General features: G+C 40.1%; 1 protein-coding gene across 2 annotated transcripts in view; it reads left to right on the forward strand.

Moving 5' to 3' along the window:
• Positions 1-12,287, forward strand: part of large1 (LARGE xylosyl- and glucuronyltransferase 1) — a 106,738-nt gene that overhangs the window by 51,247 nt on the left and 43,204 nt on the right. For both annotated transcript variants that reach the window (XM_030045566.1, XM_030045568.1), the window contains exons 5-6: positions 6,771-6,894; positions 7,430-7,601. In XM_030045566.1, the coding sequence (XP_029901426.1) occupies positions 6,771-6,894; positions 7,430-7,601 (296 nt within the window). The remainder of the gene's footprint in view (positions 1-6,770; positions 6,895-7,429; positions 7,602-12,287) is intronic.

A 12,287-nucleotide genomic window follows, 5' to 3' on the forward strand; every position in this document is an offset into this window, starting at 1 on the left:
TTGACCAAGATACAATAACAGATATTGTGTTTCCTGAGCAGCACACACAAAACCTGAAATGACATCTGCCAATCAAATCAAAATAAACCCCAGGAATCTTACAAAAATTAAGTCTGGGAAAGAGGTAAAGACACTGTATGGGACAGGTCACCCATATTGGGAAATAAATAAATAAATAAATAAATAAATAAATAAATAAATAAATAAATAAATATATATATATCTCATTTCACTTCCCCTCTACCAGACAGGAGTGGTGCTATCTTCCTCTCATTGTTACTGAGTGCTGGATACTGGCTGGATGCTCCAAATGCTAACTGTTAGCCTCCTGCCCCTGAGCTGGACTAAAAATAACCATCAAATTGAAAATGTTCAGAGTGGATGCACTATCTCTTTAAAGCAAATGAGAAATATGATAAAGCAGATGTACTGATAAGCCAGAGGAATGCAGAGGACTAGCCTGCATTCACACAAGTTGACTTATGAGCGCTTAATCGCTGAATAGTGTGAAACATCACTGGGTATTAAATGTGTTCCATTACACTTATGTAAACATGAATAATGAATGGCATATTATTGTGTTTGGAGATGGAGGATTCAGCCAAGAGATCTGATTAGTAATCAGTCAGCGTGCATCAGGCATCGCAGCTTCCACAGTTAACAGCACTACTTCTTAATTAGCTCCAGAGTTGCAGGTGAATTAATCATAAGTGCAATGATGGTTCCACTTAAACTGTTACAAAGTCGACTGGAACTCCTGCTGACAACCACACTCGAGAGCTCTTGATATTTATTTTCTCCCGAAGCTCCCTCCTCTTAAGATTGGGTCTTTTTTTTTTTTTTTTTTTTTTTTCTTTTTGAAATGAACAGACAGTCTTTGAGCAGCACAGACCCTCTTTAAATTTGTATTGTCTGCAGAACCATTCGTTATAGGTTAATCACTGAGGCACTTACTTCAAATTATCCCAATTTTGTTTATGCTTGCAAATGTGTCATAGTGCGGTTTTAAATAAGGATCAGATCTATCTCGCATTCCTTAACAAGCAGAAATTAATTCATGTGTTAAGGCAATAATAGGTGAGAAAAAGGAGAAAAATCAACAGTTTTTCAGGGTAATAGCTAGACAGAAGACAGCAAAGCCTAAAAGTCACTCATCTTCCCGGCTGGGGTTCACAAATTGGTGCTCTGAGAATAATGCAGTCTAGGTGCTGTAGAAAGAAGCAGCAGTGGAGGGTTTACACTTTCCTCTGCTTCTCACATAATTCCTCTGGTTTCAGGTGCTCTAGACAGAATGACCTTTTTGCCTGGTTCCCAAGCAGCATGGCTAATATGCTAACCTCTTCAGGTACTGTTTAATCAGACGGGATGTTTAAATGTTGACTTGTTTTCGCTCCAAAAGTCCACAGGCACCTGAGAGGCCAGGCTGTCGTGCCACCATGTGTTAGTATGAAATAGTTCTGACTGACTTATAGAGGCCCAGGAGCCTGTAAGCGGGCTTTTAGTTTGAAAGGTTTTATTTCACTCTCTTAACAAAATTAACTTTTTTTGTGGGGGTGGGTGGGGTATATTTGCTAGAATTTAATTTTAAATGTGAATGTATAATCATTACCAATTGTTTTGCTGTAATGTTTTTTTTTTTTTATTATTTTTTATTTTTGTGATAATTTTCTTCTTTTGTTGTTGTTTTTCTTTTCTTCTTCTTTCTATATTTTCTTGTAATTTTCAAGTCATTTTTGTAATTTACTTGCAACTTTACTAATTTCCTGATAATCTTCTAGTCATTTCTCGCTAATTTGCAAGTGAATTTTCTCAGGTTTTCTGGTTGTTTGTTTGTTTGTTTGTTTGTTTGTTTTATTGTGCTGATTGGTTAAATAATGTGATGGCTGCAATAGTAATACAGTCATTGTCAAAACACCAACTTACTCCTCAGTGAGCTGACATGCAGCTTTTATCAAGTAGTTTCTTAAACAGTAAATTTCCCCCATCTCTGTTGTCCATTTGTGATGAAATATTGAATATGCTATAAACTGCGTGTGAAGCAAGATATTAATGATATATGTTATGTACTATTCCATTCTCTTCAGCTTCTTTGTCATTGGTCAAATGTCAGAGATGGTGGTGTGTTGTTTAGCCTGTGCTGTAAATCAAACCTTTGCCATCAGTTCATCTCTTGCCTCAGTGATGGAGAGCCCAGCAGGCCCCCTCTCACTATGTGACAGATGCTGTCTAATCTGAAAGATGACATCTCTCCTCTTCTCTCTATTCAGTCGGCACCCAGGCTTCTTATCGCTCTGATCTCGTTTAGAGTCCAACAGTAGCCATCTCCCACTGGCCCGACAGCTTCTGTTAGAATGATAAGGGGTGTGGATTGTTGTTGTCAACTTTTGCTATCGACATATTGACATATTAAAGGAAAACCCAACATAAAGTGTCTGGGTGAGCCACCACAAGAGTTTCGGTTTCCCTGGAATGATTCTTCTGTTCTCTTGACCTCTGTTGGAGGGATGGAGCTCCATTCTTCCTGAAGATCTTGAGTGGTGGAGAGCGCTGTCTAACATGTCGCTCCAAAATCTCCCATAGGTGTTGAAGCATGTTGAGATTTACTGAGTGTGAGGGCCACTGCAAATGATTTACACTACCAGTCAAAAGTTTGGACACACCTTCTCATTTAATGCTTTTTCTTTATTTTCATGACTATTTACATTGTAGATTCTCACAGAAGGCATCAAAACTATGAATGAACATGTGGAATCATGTAGTAAACAAAAAAGTGTGAAATAACTCAAAACATTTTTTAAATTATAGATTCTTCAAAATAGCCACCCTTTGCTTTGATTACTGCTTTGCACACTCTTGGCATTCTCTCCATGAGCTTCAAGAGGTAGTCACCTGAAATGGTTTTCCAACAGTCTTGAAGGAGTTCCCAGAGGTGTTTAGCACTTGTTGGCCCGTTTGCCTTCACTCTGCGGTCCAGCTCACCCCAAACCATCTCGATTGGGTTCAGGTCTGGTGACTGTGGAGGCCAGGTCATCTGCCGCAGCACTCCATCACTCTCCTTCTTGGTCAAATAGCCCTTACACAGCCTGGAGGTGTGTTTGGGGTCATTGTCCTGTTGAAAAATAAATGATCGTCCAACTAAACGCAAACCGGATGGGATGGCATGTCGCTGCAGGATGCTGTGGTAGCCATGCTGGTTCAGTGTGCCTTCAATTTTGAATAAATCCCCAACAGTGTCACCAGCAAAACACCCGCACACCATCACACCTCTTCCTCCATGCTTCACGGTGGGAACCAGGCATGTGGAATCCATCCGTTCACCTTTTCTGCGTCTCACAAAGACACGGCGGTTGGAACCAAAGATCTCAAATTTGGACTCATCAGACCAAAGCACAGATTTCCACTGGTCTAATGTCCATTCCTTGTGTTTCTTGGCCCAAACAAATCTCTTCTGCTTGTTGCTTTTCCTTAGTAGTGGTATCCTCAGCAGCAGAGGTGACTCTTGGTCTTCCTTTCCTGGAGCAGTCCTCATGTGAGCCAGTTTCGTCATAGTGGTTTTTGCAACTGCACTTGGGGACACAATCAAAGTTTTTGCAGTTTTCCGGATGGACTGACCTTCAGTTCTTAAAGTAATGATGGACTGTCATTTCTCTTTACTTAGCTGATTGGTTCTTGCCATAATATGAATTGTAACAGTTGTCAAATAGGGCTGTCAGCTGTTTACCAACCTGACTTCTGCACAACACAACTGATGGTCCCAACCCCATTAAGAAGGCAAGAAATTCCACAAATGAACCCTGATAAGGCACACCTGTGAAGTGAAGACCATCTCAGGTGACTACATCATGAAGCTCACTGAGAAGGCCAAGGGTTTGCAGCGCTGTCAACAGAGCAAAGGGTGGCTGCTTTGAGGAATCTAAAATATAAAACATATTTAGAGTTATTTAACAATTTTTTCTTTGCTACATAATTCCATATATCTTGCTTTATGTATTTGATGTCTTCAGTATGTATCTACAATGTAGAAAGTAGTAAAAATAAAGAAAAAAACATTGAATGAGAAGGTGTGTCCAAACTTTTGACTGGTGGTGTATGTCATTTTTATTCTCATCAAACCACTCCGTGAGCCCTCGTGCCCCGTGGTTGGGCACGTTATCATCCAGGATACAAATGTTTCATCAAAGGATAGTTGATCCGTCAGAATAATTTTGTACTGATTTGCAGTGAGTCTTCCTGCTACGGGGGACAAGTGGAAAATGTTGCCAGCAGCATAACAGAGGCAGTGGACCCCGTCGCTGTGGGGGTCCAGTGTTCAGGCCTGCAGCGTCCTCTTGGTGGACACCACACATGCACTCACCCACATGTCCAGAATATGGTGAACCTGGTGATCAACTTTTTCCCAGCTCTGTAGACCAGTGCCACTCAACTCTCAAAAGGGTATTTGTCTTTGTAATAATTGAAGCAGAACTGCGCAGCACTAAGACACTTTGTATTGGTGTTTCCTTTCATTTTTTGCCTGTTTTGTATGTTTGCGTTTCGGGATTATTTCCTGTAGTTGGTACGGATTATGCTCATCCTCTTAATGAACAAATGAAGCATTCTGCAGTTTGCTTAGAAGAGGACAGACTGACGTTTTCAGGCGTCTCAGGATGTGGTTATGGGTGCAAGCTGACTTCAAATGGCATTGTTCTTACTTGACCAAACAAACCAAACTACAGGCATTAAATTGATGATCTGCTTAAGACATTCTTGCTGTGAGCAAGCCCTTATTTATAAAGTTCCCACTTTACAGTAGGTGTCAAAGACTCTGTGGTTAAGTAAATTCTTTATTACATGAAGCTGACAATTCATCTCTGGAGCTGATCAGATAGGAGCACAATGCTCTGAAAATCTTGATCAATAGCACTGGAACAAGATTACATTATTGCATTATGAAGATTAGATTATTATATTATCAGGGGCCAGCCCTGATAAGCAGGATGTACATGACATATTTTCCTCTTCATGGGCACAATCCCAAGCCTCCAGTGAAAGGACTTGTAGCTGTTTGTCCAGAGGATGTGAGGACTCGTCCTTTTGTGGTGTTGCTGCTGACAGTTTTTATTGAACCCAGAGCTGCAATACATTTTGACAGCTCCCAACCTCCACTCCTTATTGAGCAAGTGCAGCTGACACATTCATTCCCAGAGTCATTCAGCACAATACGCCCCAGGGTGCTCACATCCTCACGGAAGACCCTGCTCAATGACGCTATCTCTTGCCCTGATTTTTTTTAACCCCCTGATTCTGCTTCCCTGCAGGCTAATGAAACATAACATGTCCCACTGGGGCAGAATGTACTGTCTTTTCTTGGTCAGGTATAGCCTTCCCGTCTGCTGATGAGTCATCTCCTTAGCTGCGCTGTCTAGCTCCAGCAGCCTCGGGGCTGACTGCACACATTCACCTCCAGTCTGGAAGTGTTAATTCTACCTGTTGCCATGATTGTTATGTTATGTGTGATTGATAGGGAAATGTGTATAAAAATGTTTTCATCTTATACTGCATTTTGAAAAGGTTTTTGGAGGGACTGAGAATCGGACTGTATACATCTTCCTAGCGAACATAAACGAATTTCAGAAACCCCTCGTCTGGTGTTTTTTTTTTTTTTTTTTTTTTTTTTTTTTGGAGAAAAGGTTGGAAGGGCGATGATGCATTTTCAAACAGCACCCTGCTGAAACATTGATGGGCCTGATGGTGCTATGGTCAAGTGGTCAAGATTAAAATGAACTAAAATGTGGTATATCAGTCGGTGTTGGTACTATTTAGATGAAATTGGGAGGAATGATACATTTTGTGTTGTGTATATTCTAGCCTTTAAAACATACACCAATTGGCCTAATTTTGAAAGTCAAAATTCCAAACTTTGAAAGGCCATGTAGCTGCTACAACACCAGTCCAGTTTTTATCAAAGTTAGAACGATGATGCATGTTGTCGGTGATTCGCCTGAGGGGCGCTTAAATCATTCTTGGGGGGATTACATGTCCTGTAACCTTGTTTTTTTTTTCTTAATGATTTCCTGTATCCTTTCATCCTTTAGCCTGTTAAAATCTACCAGATCGGTGGTGCACCAGGTTAGGATTAGGGTTTGGAGATGCCAGTGATAACACAATCTAAAAACTCACTAGCTCCCATACAGTTTGGCTCAGAGGTCTGAAATTGTACAGTGATGTAGTTGACATAATGTAACAAAGTGATTTTCATAGCTGAGAATGGCCTAGTTATTGCTTTTCATATATGACTTATTGAAGATGGCCTCACAGTTCTTCTGTTATAAGACTTTTCATCTGGGTATGCCGAAATAGACGAAAGTAAAAACAAGGTTTTAAAACGTTAGCTAAAATGTGGTGCTTCAGACACTGCTGGTCCAATTTTGATTGAATTGGGAGGGATGATATGTTTTGGCCTTGTGACATAAAATGCCATGTAGCTGCTACCCAAACAGTCCAGTTATGAAAAAACATGGACTTAACTTTTAACTTATTACTGATGTGAGGTGTGCTTACATTATATGCATTGAGATGACATGACCTGTTACCTTGTTTTTGATTGATTTACTGTTTCCTTTCACCATTTAATCACTGTCATGGTTCCTTTGAGCAAAACATTGAAGCCCCAGCTACTCTGTCTCAGTGGATCTGCACCTGTAGAGGACTGTTTGAAATAGATGAATGTGAAGCAGTTACTGGGAAAGATCATGGTGCTCATTTGACTTTGTGTGTGCATGTGTCCACAGACGGAACCCCCTCCATTTCCACTTCATCACAGACTCCATTGCCCAACAAATCTTGGCCTCTTTATTCCATACCTGGATGGTCCCTGCAGTCCGAGTTGACTTCTATGATGCTGATGAGCTGAAGGTGTGGAACACAAGCTCCGCTGCACCTCAACACTCCTGGCTTCCCTTATAACTATCATCTGCATCAAACTACAGTCTAATTGTTCATGAACTGACAAGTATTTTCTGTAGTTCTTCTGAGAACTTATGAGCATTGTTAATGTTCTGTAATAATGCTAATCCAAGCACATACACAGAGAGGTTTTATTACTGAGGGATGATTTCATACGCAAAAAGAAGAGCAGCACCAGTAACCTGGGACCAGCTCTTTTTTAGTTCAGTGACTTTCCAAAGTAAATTTAGCTCTCAGAATTTAAAAACTAGTAATCCTGTGCCAGAAAAAGTTCCAGTCTTGGCCATTATTATGTAAATTGCTATTTTAATTTCCATTTTAAAGTGAATGAACTGAAAATCAAATGATCCCAAGCTTGCCTGTGGTACATGAGAACATCTAATTAATTGGGTATTATATCTATATGTTGATGGATTGTTCTGAGGCAGTCACCCCTGCTGGAAACTGGCCAGCATATAAACTACTTTGGTCTGTTGTTTTTCAGTCTGAGGTGTCATGGATACCCAACAAACATTATTCTGGAATATATGGCTTGATGAAGCTGGTGCTTACAAAGACACTGCCCTCCGATCTGCAGCGAGTCATCGTTCTAGACACCGATATCACCTTTGCTACTGACATTGCTGAGCTCTGGGCTGTCTTTCACAAGTTCAAAGGTAAGGCTCTTCCTATTTTTTAGTCTGCATACATCAACGTATGGGTTTTTGAAGGACAACAGTGATACTTTTGTGTTTAAACTGCTGTTTGCTATTTCAGTGTCTTTAAATTTGACCATTTGAGGTCATGAACTTTAAAGAATTCAGTCTTTCCCCCAGACTTGTATTGTTTACGCAGTGAAGCGCTTAGAACATGATGTGACATTAAACCTTTGTTGAAACACTGACAAATTGAATTCTAGGCTCAGGCTTTATTTGAAGAAAAACTCTAGGATGCATGAATCAACAAAATGTCCAAGAACAGATTTATAGGACATTTTATAGACTGTTCTTTGTGTAACTGTGGATAGGTAGAAAATTCCATTTTCATTTAATCAGAAATTCACTGACTTGTAATCAAATATAATACAATGCAGTGCAAGCCACCTACAGTATGTATTGCAAAACAGTAAATGCAGGGATTTTTTTGCAACATCTGCTTTAATAAAAAAAAAAAAAAAAAAACACCTCCATGCCTCATTATCTCAAAGAAATAAAGTAATGACTGGTGGCTACGGGAAAGGCTTGAAGGTCACTGTACATTTTGATACTTTGATTCCTGGCTGAAATGCAACATTGGAGAAACAAGAAATCAACTTTTTTTTTTTCTTTTTTCTTTTTTTTTTTACAGGCCAAAGGAAATTATTGAAAATCTCCTCATCTTTTATAGATACAAAACAAAACCTGGCTCGATTTGTTGTTTCTCCCTTTTGGAAAAAAATTTCTGCACTGGAATGAAAAATGAGATAGACAGATAGATACTTTATTCATCCCGCAGGAAATTCGCAAATGTAGATGGGGGGGTATGGTTTGTCATTCCGTTTTTCCAGTAAGACTTTTTTAATTTCCCCTATTCAAAGCTGGTTTTCTGCATTAGAGAGAGAGGTGAATTCAGCGAAGAGTTTGCTTTCCACCACAGAGATGCAAGAATATTTCTGGAAGTCTGGTCATAGCCAGATCCAGGTCAGCCACCTCATCAAGAGTCCTGGTTTGACCATTATTGTGCTTATGTCAAAATTCAATAAACTACCAACAAACTGAATTCTGCAGGGACATGACCTGGAATTCATTATAAGCTGACAGTGCCATACATGAAAACTTAAATCTTGGAGGTAAATATATTGATAATTGATTCTCAGTGAAGTCAGTACATCTGTAAACAGCCCTAGTTAGCCAAAAATAACTAGCCTGCACAAGCTGTTTGGTCAGTTTCCTTGGCTCTTAGCTTGAAGGCGCCTGCACTACAATACAGTGTATACAAATAAACACAGAATGGGTGTGACAATTTGTGGGGACAATAGGGGGTGTGTACAGCAATACTGTGTGACGCATTGTGTGCCAATTTCAAAGTAATTAGAGTCAAGAAATATATATTTTCTTTGAGGGTAACTTTGCTGTTTCCCAACCTCTTCCAATCTGAAGTAAGCTTGTAGCTTGGAAAACCAGACTCTCAAGGGAGCTTCTTTAATCACTGCCAATGACAAAAACAAAGTGCCACATTAAAGGTCAGTCAGAATGGGGATTTGCCCACAGGTTGATGTGTTGCTTATTTCTAATCTCTAGTCTCCCCACACTCTCCCCTGCAGAGACTGAAATATCGTCCAGTGGAGAAAATCACCACTTACTCATTGTGTAGGATCGTCCTTTTTAAATCAATAAGTAGTTGGCACCTATACTAGATGCAGATGGCTGGAGGATGGTACAGTAATTGTGTGTGGGTTACACTGGTGAAGTTCCTGTGATGAGAGCTCTTGTCCTGGTGGGATCTGGGAGGTTTAAACTGGGCACTTTACAACTTCCAGGACATCTTGAACACAAGGGAAACAAATGTTCAACCACAGGACAGTAATCATTTTTACATAACCTAAAGAATATATTAAGAACGTTTTGACCAATGTGTTAAAGACCCATAGAGAATGATCTCTCAACTAAACATGAGAGCCCTCTAAATCACCAGTAAAACATTAAAAGATAACTTGAATGCATTTACATGTGCTTACTAATGTTGCATCCAGTTTTCAGAGACATTCCTTTGTACATGTAAGAGTAAAGGAATGTTAGTGTATCGATAAGATTTGGACTTGCACTGTGGAGTTGTTTTAAAGAGGTTTGTCTGCTGCCTTTGTACCATATGTACTGTTGTTAGCTACCATTCCTAATGCAGTCAAGTTCATTCTTCTTCCTTGCTAAGGTATTGGTGGATTGATTAGTTTTAAAAGTCTCCCACGTTTTTGAAAGAAAGCAATTGAATTTGTTGAGTTTTCAGAGGGTTAAAGGACAAATAACATTTGTGACAATGATCTCCATGACAAATTGTACAGTCATTTGTTCATGACTCATCCCTAGAGGATACTGAATGTGCAGAGAAGATGTGTTTAAGACTGAATGTGTATGGGTGGGGGTTACATATTGGGGATCTGCTGGGAGAGAGTGTGAGGAATGGAAGAAGCAGAAGGTAGGAAGAGGGTGGCAGTTAGTAGCTTCAAAGATTTATGGGTAGCGGTGTCCTATAGTGCGCCACAGCCAGCAGGGGTTTGGATCAATCTTAATTAACAGTTGACTCCAATGCAGCACCTCTGCCACCCACTCCCTTTGCTGTCCAGTCTGGCTGAACTGCCTAGCCCCATTACTTTTACAGCGGTACCACAGCCTGCTAAGATATACTCGATAGATGTTCCTCTGAAGCTTTAGCTTTCTGCAAGCTTATATGGATGCCATTGAGAACTCATATAGTACCATGATTCATCCACTAGAATTGCTTTTATGTTTGATTATTTTAAGGGGATAGTTCACCCATTTTGAAAAATGTGTTGTGGACCTGAGCTACGTGAAGATTCAGTTTCTCTGCTTTGAGAGGATTAAAGCAGGAACTGGACACCATTTTCACCTGTTCATCAAGCCTTGGCTAACAGTCAACATTAGACAAGTAAACTCTTTAAGGTTAGATGGCCAAAACAACTTCATTAGGACTGGGTTAAGCTTAGCTTTTGGGGTTAAAGGGATAGTTCACCCATTTTGAAAAAAAAAAAAATGCTATTTCAAACCCCCTAGATTCTTGGCTACTATCTTCCTTTCCTCCACTTCCCTATATCACACAAACTGCGCACCTGTCAGGCGCCGTTGTAACTGAGGAGCAGCACAGAGAGCTTAGAGCACATGAGAAAATAGTTCTACAGCTCATTATTTTGTTTGTTTGTTTGTTTTGAAAAGGGTCAACTTTTTTTTCTCTTTCTTATCGGGCAGTCTGATACACACCATAAAACATCCTCAAACTTTTTTTTTTTTTTTTTTAACAATTTGATTGAATTAAGTTGTTTTTCAGAATGTTAGCTGGGGGGAAGTCCAGCTCAATGGCAGTAGGCTAACAGTTAGCATTTGGAGCATTCAGCCAGTATCCAGCACTCAGTAACAATGAGAGGAAGATAGCACCACTACTGTCCTACAGAACAGCTGGAGGGAAGTGTCATAATATTACATTTTATCAAAGGGTGAACTATCCCTATCCTTTTAAATTCTGTTGGCACCACACATCCACTAGCAAGAAGGCATTTAGTTGAGATTTTGACTGGAATCTAGACTGCACACCCATAAAGGATACACTTGTTACTTTAACCAAGACTCTCAGCCAAACGCCGTGCTTCTTTGTCATCACTACACATTTCTGCCATGTTTTTGTTGGCCTTTTATGATCTCTGCCATGTCATCTCAAACATTTGTCTGTCACTGCTGTCAGCTGCCTGTAAAATAGGACAAGTTGTTGGCTTTGTAATGCTGACAGCCACGACAAAAGCCAGGTGGCATCGCTAGCAGTTACCTTTGCCCTAAAAGTAGTGTGATATGCTGTGTGTTTAGAGTCAGTGGAATTCTGTGCAAGTCAAATAATGCAGCCTTCTCTGCAGACAGCAGCTTGTCTTTCTGCCTGCTCAGGTAATAGTGCTACTGCTGCTGCAGGCTCCTGCTGGGAATTTCTCTCGCTCTTTCTCACTCTTTTTCATGTCTGTGTCTCTCTCTCCTGCTCATTCTCTCTTACCAAGTCTACTTCCTTGGCTTTTCATCCTCCTTTTGTCCGTGTTCTCCTTCTCCCAAACTTCCTGTGGTGATTATATTCAGACTCAGTTTGTTTTCATACACCCATCAGGGAACACACTTTGTTATTGGAGATAAGAATATGAGGGTGATATTGCAGTGGTGTTTCTCCAATTACTGTCAGTGTGACAGTGAGGAAAAAAATGTGATGCCTCATGGTTCAGGATGGACTGCAGTGGTTCACTCTGGTGATGACTGGAATTAGAGGCTACACCTGGGCAACTTGATTACATTTTTACTTAGCTGTGCTTTTTCCAACAGTGGGCACCCAAGGTCAGGTTACTAAGGCTGACCAAATGATTATTTTTCTCCCAATTAATCTATCAACTATTTTTACGATTAGTCGATTAGTCAAACGATTAATATGACCTGGTTTTACTAAAATTTCTGTTATGTGCGACGTATTAACGTGCATCATTAAGTTTTGTTTCTTGAAGCAGCGGGGCGCAGTCAAAGTTGCCTAGTGTTGCTTTAACTCATTCATGCTGCCTTGTTACCGTAAATTCGCGTTAGTTGGTAATTAGTTAGTTAGACTTAGGATTGTACAGCTTTTTGCTTTCT

This window comes from Myripristis murdjan, chromosome 23 (genome assembly GCF_902150065.1).
Source record: "Myripristis murdjan chromosome 23, fMyrMur1.1, whole genome shotgun sequence".
NCBI lineage: Eukaryota > Metazoa > Chordata > Actinopteri > Holocentriformes > Holocentridae > Myripristis > Myripristis murdjan.